General features: G+C 39.3%; 1 protein-coding gene across 7 annotated transcripts in view; it reads left to right on the top strand.

Moving 5' to 3' along the window:
- The first annotated feature begins 60 nt into the window (after window positions 1-60).
- Window positions 61-19,332, top strand: part of ATXN7L1 (ataxin 7 like 1) — a 110,277-nt gene continuing 91,005 nt past the window's right edge. For 3 of the 7 annotated variants that reach the window (XM_041405358.1, XM_041405356.1, XM_041405357.1), the window contains exons 1-2: window positions 61-364; window positions 684-752. In XM_041405358.1, the coding sequence (XP_041261292.1) occupies window positions 250-364; window positions 684-752 (184 nt within the window). In that variant the 5' untranslated portion in view covers window positions 61-249. Of the gene's footprint in view, window positions 365-683; window positions 753-10,691; window positions 10,739-10,825; window positions 10,876-11,342; window positions 11,448-11,707; window positions 11,770-19,332 lie in introns of those variants that run through there. The other 4 variants (XM_041405364.1, XM_041405361.1, XM_041405360.1 and 1 more) reach the window with 3 other exon arrangements.

Here is a 19,332-nt window from a genome sequence, read left to right as displayed (position 1 = left end):
TCAGGGCGGGCGCGGGCCCGGTGCCGGCGGCGCGGGGCGCAGGCGCGGGGGACGCGGGCATGCGCGCTGTGCGGCGGGGAGCCCGATCTGATAGGGAGCAGGGGCTGACACTACCCCCGTGTGGGCGGCGGAACGTCCCGAGGATGACGTGCGGCGTTCTCGAATCCCGTGTCTCGCTCGCTCGCTCGCCGCCGCCGCCGCCGAAGGAAACGGGAAAAGCAACAAGGAGGCAGGAGCAGGCGCGGCGCCATGGCGGCCCTGGAGCGGCCCGTGCCCAGTCCCGAGGCGTTCCTGGGCCAGCCCTGGGCCGCCTGGGTGCGGGAGGCCGCCCCCCCGCACGCGCACGGCGCCGCCCCCCCGCACAGTAAGGGCAGGGACCGGCCGCGGTCCGGCTCCGCACGCCGCTCCCCCCGGAGCGGGGCCGGGGTCCGGCCGGGCCGCCCCCCCTCCGCTCCCCTCCCGCCGGGGCCGGGGGAGGATGCCGCGGGCGGGGAGGGTGGGCCGAGGGTGCTGCCGCGGGGGGCCCGGCGGTTCCGCTCCCTGGCAGATGCTCCGACCATTGTGCTTTTGCTGTTGCAAATAGAAACACTGCTCACCTCCTCACCTCTCCTCGTCCCCTCGCCAAACAATAAATGCACACCTCAGGGCCCTCGGCGCTTCCTGACTCTGCTTCTCTTCTGCAGGTGTAGATCTGGAAGAGACTGGAAAGGAGGGTGGAAAAAGCAGGGAGGTTATGAGGCTTAATAAAGAAGGTAAGTGGATAGTGCTGGCACACCTCTCTACCTGTCTGTCTCTTGGTGATTGTGAATGACTGTGGTTTGGCCTTGACAGGGTGGTCTGATAGCATATGGATTTCTCTGCCTTGAAGAACATTTCAGGGTTGGATACTTGCAGATGACTGTCACTGTGTCAACTTCTTTTGAAGTAAGGGTATAACAGGTGTATACATGCAACTGACAGACGTGGTAAAAGATAAGACAATTTTGAGGCAAAAGACAGCTACACATCAGTGGCCATATTGGATTTTTTTGTGGACCCTGTCCCTTGGTGGCAACATTCCAGTTGCTCATGTGAAGATAAGCGTATAAACTTTAAACGTTATATTATTATTAACAACTTAGTGAAGATGTTTTCCCTTGCAGTGAGAAAGGGTTTGTTACAATCTTTGAGTTCTTTCACTTCAGCTCAAATCACATTTTTTTCTTCATTTCCACTGCTGAGTGTGACCTACAGTCAACTGAGCAGCCAGCAACAAATACTATCTTAGGTTACACTAACCCATGCATCCTATGCAAAACCAAATCAAATTAGTCCTTTGGGCCATAAGTTCTTCTGGTACTGTCAGTGTGAACAGGCAAACTCCAGGTTAGCGGTATTTGCCAATATGCCTGGCCTGTCACAGCTCTGTCAGCTGTGAGAGGAGAAACATTTTGTTTGTGATGTGTGTCACTAACATCATGTTGAGGTAACACCTAATGCAACTAGTGAAATAGTTCAGGATGCTTTTTCAAGTAGCTTTGTGTTTGTTTCTGTTTCGTTAAGAAAGCACTTTACGTACACAACCTCTCTGTCTTGGGAAATACTTCTTGGGAAGTCAGTTCATAATGAACGATCCCCTCATAGCGAAACTTTGGTGTGACTTACTCATGCTGAGAGAAATCTTACTCTTACCTGTAATGTCATAAAGTATATTCTGAAATGATGTTAAGTTTCTCATTACATTACAGTTGTCATTATGCGTGTGCTCGATTTTGAGTATCTTGGCAGCTCAAAGGAATCTTATGTTTTCTAAACAAGCTCTTGAAAAAAGAATGAATTAATGAGTAATGTAGATTTGTGTGATAAACTATAAAATTGCATAGAGTACACATTAAAGTTATTTAAAATACCATAAAACTTCCTTTTTGAAAGACCTTTGCAGAGATGCAAATTTCGATTGTGTTCCTATCTTGATTGTTACGTGCCTGAACCTCCCTATTTTGTCAGCCCAAAGATAAGTCAGCAGCAGAACTGGGATTTTCATGTCGCTATTTATAGGTAAAAGGTTCAAGGCTCTGTATATCTATCAGTAATGTTGATTCAAAAATAATTGAACAAAAATTTTGCTACTTCAGCTGTGCCTTCATAAGGAGCTTAATTTGTTGAGATAAAATGTTTTGTGCACAGAAGTCCTTGAACACAAATTCCCGCTCTAAGCACAGGACATAAAGATTGAAGCATCTCTACTCCTTAGTTATACATAATATGCAAATTGTTTCCTAGAAATGTTCAATGTAAATTATCAGTTCTAGTCTTGTTTGATTTTTGGGGGGGTCAGAGATTCCATCAAAGGAACTCTATTTAAACTCACTAACCAGAAAAATTACTTCCAAACAAAGTGTAATGTCATTACTGACATTATGATCATGACAGGTGTGAAGCACTTACTGGCTTTTATAGTACTTATGTCATAATACTGTGTAAAAAAAACCCAAAATTGACTGTTATATTTAGAAAATAAAAAGCCTTAGGGATGTTATTGCTTTCAAGTAGTAACTTGTGCTAGATCACTTAGAAAGAACTTCCATGAAGTTTGAATATATTAGTATGTATCGAAACATTTGTACTGTATTCACTTAGGCAGTCTGTTAATACAGGTGTTTTCACCACACCCATCTTTGTGTCTGAACACCCACTGTAAATCTTCCTTGGGCCCCACAGTCCTTATTAGTAAAGGTGGGGGAAGATTTCAAGAGTTAGATTGGTCTGCAGGAAACATTTCTCATGTATTTGCAGAAATGCTTGTGCTTTTAGTCTGACCTTGCTCGTGTGTTGTGTGACATGTTGAGTTTTTTTGCCTGCTTTGTTCATAGATGAGGGTTGTGGTTATGATAGGTCTGAAAATAAAACCCAACTCCTTTTTTTACAGTCTTACCAACTTGAGTAGACCTTTTTGATGGCATCTGTGGTGCCAGGAGATTGTAAGTGGTGTCTTAGAAAAATCAAATGTTACTTGTAACCTACTTGTATCAAGTAACCAGGGGCAACATACGGACAGGATTTTAAGTATCAAAAATTACTGTCCTGTTTGATAAAGATAGTGCAGAGAGATCAGGTTTTATACTTACTTCTCATTTGTCTGCCCTTCATCATCTTTAGTTGATGTGACCAGGTTTATGCAGCCATTCCTTTGTAAGCAGTTTAGCAAGAAAGCTTTTTAGGTGAGTGAAACTGTGTGCAGAACATGGTGGAAGCTAAAGAGTGGGAATATGTTGGTTTTCAGACCATGACAAGGTGTTTCACTTTGGTTTTGTAGAAAAACAATGGTGTTAGGTGGCAAAAAGTGCTTCCAGTTAGCTTGATCCCTGCTTTGCTGCCTCCTTTCTGGTTGTGTACCATGTGTGTTTAGAGTGGTGGGCTGCTCTTCCTCGCTTTGGCCCAGGAGGGGACGTGGGAGGCAGCATTTCCTGGAGGTGGGGGGTAGGAGCACTGCCTGCCAAGTCTGTGCCTGCCCAAGGGGTTGCTAGTTGCATCCCTGGGCAGAGGGCTCACAGTCTGACTGTGCTGTTCATTTCTGTAATGCAAGAGATACACCGAGGCCGTGTGCCCCCTGTGCCTCATCTAGGGGTAAAAGTAAAGGCACAGAAGTATTGCTCGCTGCTTTCCTTTATTCTGCAGTGTATATGTAGGCAGCATAGAGGGAGAGAAATTTCCTGAATGTTTGTTCAGTTTTCTAGACAGACTTGCTTTTTGCATGCTGACACTTTCTCTGAGTTTTCCTACAGCAAAAGCATTCTGTCTGTGGTTGACTTTTACTGGTGTGTGGATTTGTAGAGAGGGGATTACAACGTTCCAAGTGTTCACAGAAAATGAAAAATTTTATACGTAAATGTTTGTGCCAGTAAAGAAACCCCAAAACTTATCTGCTTATCTAATCAGGAAACAGAAACAGTATTGTGTAACTTATCTGACAAATCACTACCAAGCAACCGGCTTAGCTAAAAGAGGGGTTATCAGAATTAGAGCAGCATTTAGAATTTATGTTGAATTTTAAAAGGTTGAATGGCATATTTGAAGATTTGAAGAATTTCTTGCAGATAGCAGGCATAGTAAAAGAAGTCTGTATTTGAGAGTTTGTGTTGTGTAAAACATCACAGTTACTGTGTGCCTGAGGCAGGTATGGTGTTCTGTTATTATGAGCCATAACCTGTAGATGATTATAGATTAATTTTGGAGGCTTGTGTTTTACTTTATACAATATCTGAGAAAATAATGGAAGAATGGGATTTTTTTTGGTTCCGCGTACAGAACTTGTATTAATAATTGGTTTAGTAATGTGCAAGCTATGAGTGTTTGTAGATAGACACAGGCTGTAAAGGAGCAAAAGATATCCTTTGAATCTTTGTGAATTACAGCAGAGTTAAATATGACCTATGGGATTAAGGTCTGTGTCTGGGTACTTGGTGTCATAGTCAACTTCAGTTTCCCAGTTCAGTGGATTTGTATTATTGAAGTTTCAATCTGATGATGTGTGTGTTTTGTCTTAGATAATCTTTTCACTAATCATAGTGATTCATTATTGTTTGACGTTAAGAATGTTATGTAAAAAATTCTAATTGTTTTTCTGATTTTATGTTATGAGGTTTTTATTGTTCCACCCCAAACTTGACCATTTTATTTTATGATTGCACATGCAAACTGGAGTTTTAAATCTATTGGATAATTGTTTAGAATATATTTTTTCCTATTTTGACTTCCCACACAAATATCTGACTGAATGTTTTTTGATAAGTCCTTTAGCAACAGAAGAACAAAATTAAAGGGATACAGATTAGTCTTGCTTTCATTGTCTTTTTAATTCTTCAGAAAAATATCTTGGTGATTTTATTGTTCTTCTTGGAAAAATAAGAAGCTAAGGAGGTTAGGTGGTGGTAGGGAACACTTCTACAGGAGAAAAAGGATGTGACATACAACATTCTACTTTATGAAAAGCAAGAGGAAGAGAGCTAAAATTATTATGGGCAGATTGTGAAAGAAGAGAAGACAAAACCAGCTGGTTAATTTAAGCATAGAGATTGGAGTTAACTTTTATTTAATTATTATTTATTTTTTGTTTATTAGTGGTTTGCCTGTAGTGCTATTTGTCTTCTTTAAAAGCATATTGAACAAAAGAGAATAAAAACATTCTCATTTTACTGCCTTCATCTTCCACCTTTTTGTGGTAGTAGGGAAGATTATAATGGACTGAGAGGGAGAGAAAATTATAACAAGGTTGTAAACACATACTCCAAAAGAAAGAAGTGAGGTTCTTGAATTTAAACCACCATAGTTGGTGATTTGGGGTTGCTTTTGGTTTTGCAGTGGGAAAAGAGAAGGTTGAATGTTGTATAGTTTTTTGTCTCTTCTCTGTAAGCTAAGAGATACTGATTCTTAAACAGATGTAATATTCCGTGGTGCTTGATGAATGAAAGAACTGAGAATTGGCAGGGCACAAAACTTTTTCTTACATTCTTTATACTGGAATAAGAACAGTAAGTAGACGTCCCCATGGGGGTCTTTGTTTAGGATGAGAAATGACAGTGGAATCAAATTCTGGTGTGCATTCTGGTGTATAAGTGACTGATCAGTTCTATATATCATATCTGGCTCTGATATTTTTATTTTTTCTTATATGGACAGCTTCTGCAAGGGGGTGGCATATCTCCTGGTTATGGCTGTCACCTCATTTAATGTGTTTCAAGGAATGATGACAGAGGAAGAATGAAACATTATGTATGATAGCGCCCAGAAAATTTAGTCAGAATTGTAGTTTATCTTCATAGTTACATAGTTATTTTCTGAAACCTGTCCTTTAGTTCTTCATCCCACGCACTGGATAAAAGGAGTGGAGTAATGGTAAGGCTCTCTGATCAGAGATTCTGTGTTTTGAATCAAAGATTTTGATGTTTTTGAATAGGTATCTAAAACTGTTGTACTGTAAATGACTTCATTAAAAAATCTGGTTTTGTTAGGTGCACATATCTTGATAAAATGCATTACTTGTGCAACAGTTGTTCTGAAGAGGTTAGATCTCCTGTTGTTTAAGGTACCTTTTTTTGATTATGTGTGGGGAAACCATGTGTGATTCCCTGTCAACTGACAGCACTGTCACTAAGGATCTGTCTCTGACATTCCTTCTACTAGTTGTAATTTATAACCAGACTTGAGAAAGAGAGAAATTTATGTGTTTACTAGAGGGTACCCCAAGCCCTGCTGTCACTACAGAAAGTAAATGACTTTGTGTATCTAATTTTGATTTAGATATAAAAACAAGTGTATGTTGATCTGCCTCTGTATGTAGTTAATAGTTTATATAGATGAAATAGAGATTTCTGTGTGTTAAAAAGAGACTACACAAGAACTGAACCATTTTCACTGTGAAATGGAGTAATTTCTTTGAAATAGGCCTTTTTTTTCTAGTTAATTAAAAACAGGGACATTATCAGGTTCTGTTTTACCTTTGGCCAAAAAAAAAAATACTAGTCATTTAACCAAGGCTGAGGTGTATGAATGAGATGAAAGCAGTAGAAAATCCTATGGAAAACTACATTTTACATTTGAAGTTGTGAATCACAGGAGTCCTGTAGGCAGAAAGCATAAGTTTCTGATAGTCAAAGTGAATGTTTCTGATAGTTACTGCATGCATTACTAAGAAAGATCACCTTCAGTAAAAATAGCATTGTTGCTATGAGTGTTTCTTGAAGAGTTAACTCCAATATAAGTTTATCTGAATGCCATGACTATTCATTATTACGAGTGATTTTGGAATAAGTAGCAAGAAAGCTTTTTGGTTTGTATGGGCATGGATTAGATTGCTGTATCTTTCTAAGTTCAGCTTGGCGAAGTTCTCAGCTTGTCTTTGAAAAAGCTGATTGAGGAGTTAATGGTTCAGGATGCCAGGTGAAGCTGGTGTCTTTCAGTAATTAATATGTAAAAAAACCCCTTGGCAAATGCTGTCGTGACATAGTAAGGGTGTTTGACAGAGGTCTATTAGCAAGTCTATAGCAAGAAGTCTTTGATGGTTCTCTTGCTGGATGAGAAGGGTAGATGCCATGAGAGTAAAAATGGCCCAGTTTTTTATTGCAGTGCTATGCAGCTGACTAAGCTGACTCAAATTGAATGAAGAATCCAGCACAGCTACTTGAAACTGATATGGAACGGAGGAAAACCAACTATGGCATGAATAATTTCTCTTTTTCTCTTCTGTGTCCCGTTCTGTGGTTGATTTTAAGGGACTGGTTTTGTCATAACATTTTGTATGGCTTATTAAAAGTTGTGCCTGAAAGCCACTGATGTTGCTGGGGAAGTGAGCTTTCTGATTGCTCTTACTTATAGAAATGTCTTCCTGTCTTCTTTATTTCTGAAATGTTTTGCTTATTATTCAGTAATTTCATTTTGTATTTTACTAAGTTGTATTAATAATACAGTGCTTAAGCCCAACACTATTCCTGTCTCTCTGTTTACTTGACAGTAATTAGAATTTACAATTATTTGGTCTTCCAGCTTCTTGATTCTGTCTTCGTGTATTTACAAATTGTGTGCTGTTTGGCAAAAAAAGAAGGGGAATTTTCCCAGATCAGAAAGAGCATCAGCCAGAGGTGGCAAAGAAAGAAGTTCTAAGTTCTGCATAACTGCTGGTTCCAGTATCTGTCTAGTGCAGTTTCACTTAGTCCACAGGCCCCTCCTGAATCATCTGTAAAACGGAAGCAGTTGTATTGTGACAGAGCTGTGCATGGTACACAGGGGGTTAGGCTGGCTTCCCTTTCCGTTCCCTGGGAGCAGGTGTTCAGCAGAAGAGACAGAAGAGTGACTGATGAAGTAGTATCAAGACATAAGAATGACTGGCAAAGGGCAAGAGTTCGTGAGGTTTGATTCTGTGTGATCTTCTTTATGTTCTTTATTTTGTTTACATTTGTTTCTATTATAATGTGTTTTATGTTTTCTGTCCAGTCATTCTTTCTCTTCCTTTCCAACTGCGGGGGACTAGACATAGGGGGCAGGCACAGTCTGTGAATTTGCAGTTATATTTGGATTGAACATGGCTAATCAGTCTTATCAGTAGTTGTTGAGAAGTTTGCTGGATCAAAATTCTCTTCTCTAGCAAGACAAAAGAGGATGGGACTGGACAGCTCCAGTGACAGATTAAGGTGACTTGAGCTTGTCATCATTTTGAGCTGAAATGGTCAGAATGGAAGCTGAGATTTAAAGAAATGTAAATCATTACGTGTGTTCACTTTTTAATCTCTGATAAGTATCCTGTCCTCAGGTGGCTTTCAGGCTGGTCACTTGTGATTGTCCAGATTAGGTAGATTATCATGTGGCAGCATATTCAGTTGTTTTTTAAACTGCACTTAGTTATGTCTTACGGAGACAGGATGATATGATGATTTACTGAGAAGTTTGTTGGACCCATGCCACCACAGCAAGCACTGACACAGCCAAAACCTTATTTGTTTGGGTTTGATAATGGAGATAGTCAGAGGACAGTGATCTGGAAGAATATAAGTAATTGATCTGTTACTGCAATGACTAGGGAGGCAGTATTATTATTTGCATGATCCTAATGCCTAGCAGTCCCATCAGGCACTAGATGCTACTCTGCAGGGTACTAGCAAAGGGAGGAAGGGTGTGTGCTTGTGTGTTGTGAAATTGTGCTGCAGAGAACTAATTTTTGAATGTATGATGAAGCAGGAGTTTTAATATTGACAAACAAAAGCACTTAGTTGCTCAATGTGATAGATGGTTGGCTTTAGCCTAAATTAAAATGACTTTCTTAGAACCATAGCAAGGAAAGATTTAAGGTGATATTTGGATGGCAGTGAAGTAATTTTGCAAGAGCTTAGAAGGTATCCTTACTCAGTTGTGGAAACTGGCCTGAATGAAAATACAGGCTGGTTGTTGAAAGCTTTGTAAATGGATAGTGACATCGTGAACCAACTAGAAATGTGAGCAAATGTGTGACAGCAAGTAGGATGTGGACAGTTAGGTGTACATAAGACAGAGGAGCCTGGAAGGCAAAGATGAGTTGTACCCAATATTTAAATTTGGAATGGAGGATTGGGCATAGAAGGATGAGAGAGTAAAGCAGTATGATAATATAGAAGAAGGAACTTTTGGAACAGTGTGAACAAGCAGGATGTCTGTTGACATGAAAAATAAGAAAATACAACTTATGTGAGGTGAAGCCCCAGACAAACCTTTAGTTCTGAAGATGTTACAGCAGACTTTGTCCTAGGGATGCCCAGGAAGAATCATTCAGATGTGGATGTAACCTGAATGAACGGTTTAAGAGAGAAGCTACTGGCAAAGATGACATAGTAGTTTATCATAGTATTTTATATCTGAATCATGGACAGGTTGATTATGCTGTCCAGGGTGATCAAGAGAGGAGGTGGAGAAAAGAGGGTAGAAGTGGTGGGATCTAAAGTCTGTTCTGGCTGTATTGAGCTGGAGCTAACAGCTACTCAGTGGCAAGAGGTGTCAGATAGAATGAGATTTTTCGTTTAGATGTAAATCTACTGTATTTGAGACTGTTCTCAGGAACTGAATGTAAAATTCTCAGATATAAGAGTAGCAGCAAAAGATACAGCTCAATGGACACCTGCTAGAAGACAAAGGAAGAATAAGGAGCCTACCAGTACTCTGTGAAGGGATTGGTACAGGAAGGAGTGGGGAGAGTCATGGAAGTCAGAAACAGAGCTTCAAAAGGAGAAAGGCATTTAATTTTTATGAAGAACACACAAGGGTTATGGAAATGATTAATTTGTGATGTTGCAATAGTAAAAGGTTTTTAGACATTTTAGTGAGAATAGTTTCACTGTATTGCAAGGAACAGATGAAGGAAACTCACGCTGAAGTTAGAGACAGAAGTGTAATTTGTTATCAAACAGAGCATAATAAGCTTAGATGTGAACGAAGGTCAGGAAGAGTAATGTAGTTAGAGAATCAAGGAGTCAGAAGTAGATTTCCAAACACAGGAAAGACTGATTGACTATCCTGCTGTTCTGTCAGAGCGGGAGGAGAAAGGAGATGTGAGGTATGGGCTGATGAGAGTGAGCCAAGGAGAGAGTGGACAGATGTGTTTTACAGCTATTGTATGAGGAAGAAGGGAGAGTTATAAGGGAGAGAGAGTGGGAAGGGAGAATGTGAAATGGTTATTATGTTTTCTCCCTTTCTCTTGGAATAAATATTTGCATTCTATTGCGGAGAAAGAAATAGATACAAAAGAAAAGGTTTGAGGAGTGAGTCAAAAGTACGAAGAAAAAAGGCTGAAATTGCAGGTGTGGGTTCAGCTCAACTGGAGGAATGGCACAGATTAGTAAGCAGCAGGAGAGAGAGAGAGAGAGAAAATGTGCGATAACCTCATTTTCAGACCGGTTCTCTTTTCTGCTGCAAATTCTAGGACAGACGAGAATATAGCAAAGAAAATGGATGTTTAAGACATATGTGAGTTCAGGATTGGTGGAGTTGGACCTAGTAGTAGCAAGCAGAGCAAAAACCATCACAGAAAAAAAAGTTCTTCAACGAGAGAGAAGAGTGTGTGGTCATATCTATCACATAGCATGATGGACATGAAACTAGTAGTTCTGTTCCTTCCTGCAGTGCATCATAAGTAGTCTTATGTCTACATGATCTGTCCCATACTGAAACTGACTTGTGCTTCCTGCTTCCAGAGCTGAGACAAGGCCACAGGATTGCATTATCGTGGACTGGGCCCCGGGTAATGTCGTACTGCTCAGGGTGTATGTGAGAGCTTGGGCGCGGTGCTGCAGTAACCATGGTTGTATGGCTTTTGCTTGTCTTGCAGGGCAAAGCAGCTTGTTCCTGTCTACATGCTACAGGCAGCCATGCTTTATGGTACAGCACTTTTTATTTTCTCTGAGAAAGCAGGACAGTAATTTTAGAGGGGTTAGATGGAATGGCTGTCATTCATGTCATTCAGTGTCTAAGAAGTTAATCTCAGGTTTTCACATCTCTTTAGTAGATCTAAAAGACTGTTTAAAGAGGAAAATGCTGTGGGAGAGATTAGTTCCTTCACGCACAGAGCATTGAGCTGATTCTTTGACTTGGAAGGCTTTATTCATTACCTTGCCTGCCTTTCCCAAGCAACTTTCTGCATGTTGTTATCATGTATGTTATCAATGTTCAGTCATCCCAGCAGCTTATACATGTCACCATGCAGAGGTGCTGAGAGAACAGGGAAAGAAAAAAGTCTTCAGATTTTCTCTTCAGGGTCTCTCAGGTAGTTGGTTTTTTTGTGCACGATCATGAAGTTTTGTGCTTCTGATTGTATTCATGCTTTTGCTATATTTTTGGCTTTTTAGAAGACTTGGAGAACCTTGGGCAAATACATTAAGAAACTGGATGCATGGCAATGGAAAAACATGAGGAGAAATGGGAGAAAAAATGTTTCAGCTCTTGAAATGATGGTGAACTGTGTGTATAGCGCTTTTAATAGAGTCTTCGAACATTCTGTGCTTGGTGTAAGTTTTCTTCAGCTTCTCTCATAACTCACAACACACTGGGTGTGAACATTACCAAGCCTTTTAGGTATTTAAATTTTGAAAGAGGTAATGCAGTTTTACATATTTTTGGGTTTCTTGCTCATCAAGAAAAATTATTCTTGACTGCATTGCTCAAGAAGGGAATGCTGCGAGTTTTATTTTGTGGCATTTATTATTCTTTCCAGCTTTTCAAGATACCTGTCACTATTCTGACTGTTTGTTTTCCAAGCTCCTTGGCAAATCAAAGGTATTGTAAACTTTTATCACTTTCCTAGAAGGTAAGAGTGTATCCTCTGTGGAAGTTCTTGTAGGCTTTTCATTTGTTTTGAGGGTTTTTTTAAATTCCTTGTGATTAAGCTTGTATTTGGAGGAGTTCTAAAGAGATGTGTCGTATATGTGTTCAAATGATGTAACATATATAAGTGTTAGCTTTGAAGCAGCAAGATATGGTCTGTATTTCTGAGAGTTTCCAATACATTTTAGACAAAACCATAAGTAGTGTATGTTGTGAAGACAAAAATCAGTCTATGAATGTTGAAAAAATTCATGCAGTAAGCTATTTTAAGGAGAAATTTGAAGGAGGTAGAGAATAATTAGTTGATGTGGAGGAAGGAGGCATCAAAGCTGATAGTATAGCACACAGGAAAGTAGCATACAGAACAGATTTCTAGTGAAAGCAGTTCATTTGTAAAAATAAACTCTCCCTGTTTTACTAATATTGTCTTACTGTCTCGGAGCTGGAAAGCAAAACTGATTGTAATTGCCAGACTGCAAAAATAACATAAATATTGAAAGATAAATCTTAATCTTTCTTAACTCTGTTCCCTAAACATGACCTCCGTTCTCCAAATACTTAAAACATTGCCTTTATTATTAGGCTTCAGCCTCATCTGTTCTCTTGAATAGTGCCCTAGTTTTGCTACTAGGCAAAAAGTGAAGAGAAACTAACACATTGTGTATGCAACAACATTTGTCATTCTTTCACACTCTTCTGTATTAGTTCTTTTCTGCCTTTTTGTTTGTGTATTACAGGCTTGGAGGGTAAGTGGCATGCAAAATTCTAAACAGTTTTGACTCTTGTTCTCAACTATCAACCTTAGAATGAGCCTGTTGTGTCCAAATTTCTCTGAAGTTTGTATTTTTTTTAGGAGAACCCCTTTGAATGCGGGTTTTCCATGGCAGATTTCTGACATACCATGTGCAAGCATAGTGTGCCATGAAAACAGTACACAGAGCAAATGCTTTTAAGAGCTTTCTCATTTTAGTACTGTGAGGTTATCAGAGAGACTTTCCCTGTGTTCAAAATCATTATATGGAAGCTACTTTGAGTACTAATCAGGACAACTTGTATACATCCAGAGGAAGGGTATGAAATAAGATTCAGTTCAATGTGAGGAAAGGCAGAGGGAGTGAGTGGATGGGAAGAAGTCATGAGAAGAAACAAGTTCATTACTGATGTTTATAGATCACCTCTCTTTGTGAAGAGGCCCAGGGTGTCCTACCACCTGTGTGTAGAAATTTTTTGACACTGAAAGCTTGGCTGCTGCTGCTGAAAGACTAATCATACCTGCACTGGAATTAACTGAAAGAACACTGAAATGTACTGATAGAGTATAATCCAGTCCTCACTGAAGTATGTTATTGCATAACAATTTCAAAAGGAAAAGGAAAATGCCTTATTTCTAGATCACAAAGAGAATACAGGCACATAGCATGTATTTATTTATGGGGGGGGGGGGGGGGAGTGGCACGTAAAGAAAAAGCAAAATATCAGAGCACATTACCTTTCCCTATGACAGATTGTGGCAGGCTTTATTGACTAGCACTCTGTTTATTGTTTCTCAAATGCTGCCATTGGCACCAAATTTTTCTTACATTACATTTACTTACATTAAAGTAAGGACTGACATACTTCAAAATACATTGCTGGGGATTATCCTTCTCTCAAAGAACAGTTACCCAAGCCACACTTAGAATTGGTCAGCTCTTATTACTGCAAAAACCTGCAGTAATTCACTATATTTTAGCAAGTCACCACATATTCTAGTAGGGTGCTTTCCAATAATTTTTAAATTACTTAAAGGCAGAATTTGATGTTACTGCTCCAAAAGCTAGATTGCTTGCTCCTTTGCTGTGCAAATGTTACCATCACCTTTTCTGCACCTGCTCTACCAGTGAGGACCATGGACTTTACCAGATACAATAGGATATGATTTTATAATCTCTAATTGGATTGTTTGGGGCAATTTTCTTTTTGTTGTGTTGTGAAAACGGTCATCCTAGATACGTCATGATTTTGCTCGGGTTTCTTTTTCATCCAGGATAGGAAGGGGAGCTAGCTGATGATACAGTAATAATTGAAGATTATAACTGGCAAGTAATTTTCACTACATGGATAGATTTATAACATTAGCAAATCCTCCATGACTAGCCTGCAGCTCTGCCTTTTGTCTGGAAGAACACTGGCTTTAGCCTGAAGTAATTTTTCGTTGTGCCCACCAGATTTTGCTGAGAATACAACCTGCTGTGACCACCCAGCACCTCAAGAGGTGAATATATAAGTGAGCATCAGAATGCCATAGTGCAAAATAGGCTGGGAATGTTGAGTTTATTGAATTAAATAGTGGTTTAAAGAGGGAGCTTTAAATTGGGTAACTATTACGTGACTGCAGTGTAATCTTTCTCTCTGCAGTTTTTCGCTTGTAAAATACAAGCACTGAATTTATATGTTTCATCATTCTTACAGATTATGCAATTTGGGTTAAAAATACATATTTTTTTCTTTACAATAAACACATAAACTTGCTCATGGTCCATTCTGAATTTTTTCTATTTGGAAGAACTAGACGGAATTTAAGCAGAGATGGAAGAATTACTTTTGAGGATCAATTAATTGAAGTGTTTCTCCTTTTGCAAAACAGTCTTGAAGGAGTCTGAAAGTGCATGACTGGGAGAATAGGGGGAGGTGAATACTGCTGCATTTTATACAGCTTTACTGAAGTGTTGTATCCCAGTTCTCACGTCCACATCTGGTGTTGGAAAAACTGGAAGGAGTTCAGAAAAAAGATACATTAATTTAAGGCCTGGATAATCAGCTTTAGAATGGAAGATTTAAGAAGCTCAATCTCTTTAGTTTATCAACAGACAGTAGAGGCTACCTGATAAGTCTATAAGTACTTAGACAGGGCAAAGGTATCTGACAGTTGGATGGTTCTTTGTCAGATAGATTAAGGGGATTCTCATGGCTGAAAGCTGAAGCTAGATCAGTTCAGACTAGAAATAAGATGCAGTTTTCTAATGATACAATTAGATAGGAACAGCTTATCAAGGGGTGTAGTAGACTCTGTTGCACAAAATACTTGCATGAGGCCCTGGTCCTTTCCCTGGAAGCACACAGGGCTTTAGCCTTCCAGAAGGCTTGGGTTTGAGGCTAAAATAGTATGATTAAATTCTATGGCCTGTTTTAACATAGAAAGTCAGTACAGATCATAAGGGACATTTTTGTTCTAACTCCCTGAAATTTCATACATTGTTACTGCTGCTTTTGTTAAAAAAAAAAAAAGTTCATGTGAAAGATGTGGTGATAAAAGCAAAAAAACACTTTCTAATGTGGTGAGTGAGAAGGGACTGTCCTTTAACAGCAGGTAAAAGAGGAAGTAATGCTTTCAATCTCGCTTTGTGTTTTTCTGGTAATCAAAACCACCGATATCCCTCCAGTCATTATTTCTAAGCATAACTTAATCATTTACCAGTGTAATTGTTGGCCTTTTCAGGAGCATTGCAGGTAGTTTGTGCCTTCTCATTGTAAGGTCAGGTAATTGACAGCTGGACCCAAATGCCTTCTTCAACTTTATTTGCAAAGCAAAACAATCTTTGTCAGCAGGTTTTCCCTGGTGCTGCCTTCTTGACCATGGATTTATGAGAATATAGCAGGTCAATCTTTGTGGTAGAGTAAAAGGCTCTGTTATTTCTAATGAATTGTATCAGAACTCATTTTATCCTAGTTTTTTGCAAAAGAGATAATAGGAGTTGTTTGAAGGATATCAGTATTTGTATAACTTAGTTTGCCTCTTTTTTGTAAAATCATCACCAGTATGAGAGAAAGTGTCACATTTTTTCTTGGTTATGCTGACAGCAAGGCAAATCAGTGCTGATATAAGGTAGATTGAACTTAGATGGGAAATGTGTCTGTGGAGTTAAAGGAAGTACATAACCTGCTTTTAGAGGTTTTCCCTACATCAGTGGTCCTATAACTTTTGTAAACCCAGTATACAAAATAAGTGAAGAGCAAATGCAGTGCATCTTAAGTTTATAAATTCTTCACCCTCATCCCCTTACCACTATTGCTGCGTCCAAAAACTGTAAAAAAAAGAAAGCTTGAATTGGTGTTCTAAAAAAGAAAATAGGCAATATTGAATTTTATCAGGGTTTGGGGCTTACACACCCAACAAAAACGAAATAATTTCAATACTGTGGAGTAGATTTTGTTGTTTCTTTTGCTGCAGTTGGAAGGCTAAAACAAACCAGGAGTTGGATGATGAGGTTTGCTCCAAATACATGTTGGTGTATGTTCTATTGTAGAGCCATGTGAACTTTGAATCGTCATGTGGGCTTTTTCTGGTTGGGAGTGTACAGGGTCACACATAGCCTGTGCTACCTTGTAGTGATACCATGAGGAGATTCTAGAGGTTCAGGAAATCTGGGTCTTCCTCAGTTGCTTGTTGTTGCCTGTGACAATGTCACACAGCTTGATGGGTATCTGATCCATCAGTTGTTGGCTGAGTAATTACAAAATATTTAGAAGTTTACATTTGGAGTCACCTTTAATATTTCTTGTGTAGTGAGCTGGACTGAATGTTTGGACCTTGTCATGGTCTCCTCAATAGGTGTACCTGTTACCCAAGAAATGTTGGATTAGGTCAGGATCTGCAGCAAGTCTGTGGAATACTAACAGCTGTACTAAGACAAATCAGATGATTGGTCTACTTAACCTTCTCAGCATCATTTAATCCATACCTCCATTCAGGTAAATTGTATTTGAGACTGTGGCAAATATGACAACAAAAGATGGTATGTGCTTTGACAAAAGGCCCTAAAAAGGGTCTCAATATGAAAGCAAGAATTCAAGGAGACTTGAAACCCTGCAGGAGGGAGAGTTTCATTAAAAATTGGAGGAAATAGTCTGATAAAGTTACTCTGCTGGCAGGGTGTGTCCAGCCAAGGCAGTGGTTTGCTGGGCTGTGTATTAGGCAGATCTGTATCACTATTGCTGTTGGATAAAGATCTTTAAAATGTATGGAACCTCAGTGGTACTGTAGAAAGCTCAAGGCTTCACCTTCCTGTGAGGTACTTTTCCTCATAGCTGTTACTCAAGCTGGAAGTTAAGAGCACCAAAGTTCTTACTTCTCGTTTGCTTTCTACAGGAACAAAGTACTTGTTGAAAAAATCATGCTCTGCATTGTCATGGTACAGTCTCAAAGTTTAAATGGATTAGAATTGAATTTGTGCTTGCTTCAGAAGAAGTAAGATACAGAGCTTCAGAACCTCATATAGCACATGACAGCATCAAAATATTCAGGGCGTTTTCTTGGCTTTTTTTTATCAGTGTCCTCCCTACCAAAAGGCAAGGCATCTTGAGCCATGTGTTTGCATCTGATATCTATTGATTACAAAAAACCCTTCCTCTCTTACCACTCCCTTTGCCAAAATGTCACTGCTTGCTTCTGCAAGAGACAAATGGCAGCAATCATACCAGAAGTGTTCCTGTCCTGAAATGTGCAGAAGCCTGCTAACTTGCTAAACACTATATTCCGAATATGGCACATAGGTCAGGTGCTGGCTCCAGAAGAGAAGTATGTCCATCTCTGTGCATCTGATGGAACTGACACTCTGAGTTCTTACCTGCTGAGAGAGAGCCACACTGACCTGTCAGGAGGAAAAAAATGTTATTTTTACTGTAGTGACTTCTCAGGATGCTACAGACAGGATAGATTCTGCAGTGTGGATGTGGAAGTGTGTGATTTAAATAGTTTGAGCTGATGTGGGACCTTAAGGATGCAGAGAGCTAGTGCAGAATCCTGACGGTTTCATCAGGCCATCTTTTAAATTGTGTGTTGGATATACTTGCAGCAAAGTGCAGTACAAATATACATTTGCAGTCTGAAAAAGACAAAGCACACAACAAAGTTAGCTGAATTAAGATGAGGGATAGCTTTGGAGTGTTGCTTTATGCTGAAAATCTGCAGACAGATTTCCTAAAAATGTATGCATATGTGTACACATACATTCATATATCTAGAAAATTGTCTGGAATCATGTTTGCTCTTGGGTTTCAAGATTTTTGATAAATATCTGGTGATTCAAGATTACCCTCTTTCAAAGTATCACTTACCTTCCTTGATTTAATATTACAACTGTTTTACAGTGTGCTGGGGCTCTTTTGTCTAAATGAAAACTGGTTTTAATCTGTGATACGTTTGAGATTGTCATATTTCACTAGTCATATTTTTAAAATTACAAGAAATCATACTTGCTTCTCTTTTGAGTTTCTTATTTTGTTCCAGCTGCCTCTTTAACTGGTTTTTGCTATAAAAGTATATATTATAAACCCTTAAGTGGAACTAGTGTTTGGGAATTGGTAGATATATGTCTGTATTTTACATAGCTGGAATTTAATATATAGTAATATATAACGGACAATCTTTGTCTGTTGTCAATATTTTAGGAGAACTGTTTTGCTTGCCAGAAATGGCTTCCTGAGAATTCTTTCAGTGATAATGCAGTAAAAACAATTGAAAAAGAGCAAAAATCTGTACCTGGGCTTTGTATAGATACAAAACTTTCACATGAGATACTGGTTTGAGACACATCTAGGCTTAAATATGTTTACTGTCAGTATTTAGTATATTGTCTTGCAGGTGTTGGGAACAGTTGGCCCTTGTCTTTATTAGCATCTGAACTGTTTCCTGCCCTGAGCAGGCGACCTGTAGTTGGCATCTGCTGTCAGTTAGACATTGTTGGTTCCTTAGCAGAGATCTTTCCCTGTGGCCTCTGGACAGTGAGTCTGGCTGGGCACGTGTCACTTTGATTTGGCATTACTGGTTTGCTTCTCTCTGCTTATCACCTCCTTTGGGAGTGTAACAGTAAATGGATGGAAAGGGGGTTCAGAAGAAAATCAGATCTCCTGATGTCCTAATGTAATAAAGTACCTAAAGTATGGAGGCTTTTTTCTATAAAGGCAAATAAGGTAAATATGATACGTCTGCATTTTAAAAGTGCAGCCACCTTTTAAGGATATTGTTGGTTACATTTTGGTTTGGTTAACGATTTACTCTTTCAGAACCAACAAACAGTTTTAATGCTTTAGTAACATACTTCTCTAAAGCACTTGGCAGGCTGCATGATAAATTAAGCCTCTCAAGCTTTCTGTGAAGCATCACAGATGGAGAAACGGAGAAACATGGAGAGGCCAAGTGACTAGCTCCAGACATATCAGATAAATCTCTAGTTGTGTTGCTGGAGTGCTATGGTTAAATACATCTGCATATGGAGATTGTATGAGGTGAATAAAAATAAATAAATTGCTGTATATAATTGCAACACATGACATGTTTTCAACAATATTCACCTTAGACATAGATCTTGTTATTTACACAACACAGCTAGTTGTACTTGCATGGGAGCTACGTCCTCCTTACCACTGATATTTTTATGAAAGGTGATGGAGGACCGGGTGTGTATGTGGGAACTTGTAGATTGACCAGCCACAGCTTTGCATTGGTGCTGTCAAGTTAAGTTTTAGTTTTCCTTT

Source organism: Onychostruthus taczanowskii, unplaced genomic scaffold, assembly GCF_017590055.1.
Source record: "Onychostruthus taczanowskii isolate IOZ18803 unplaced genomic scaffold, ASM1759005v1 scaffold23, whole genome shotgun sequence".
In the NCBI taxonomy this organism is placed as follows: Eukaryota; Metazoa; Chordata; class Aves; order Passeriformes; family Passeridae; genus Onychostruthus; species Onychostruthus taczanowskii.
Note: the sequence above shows the minus strand (reverse complement) of the source record. Positions and strands in the feature narration are given on the sequence as shown.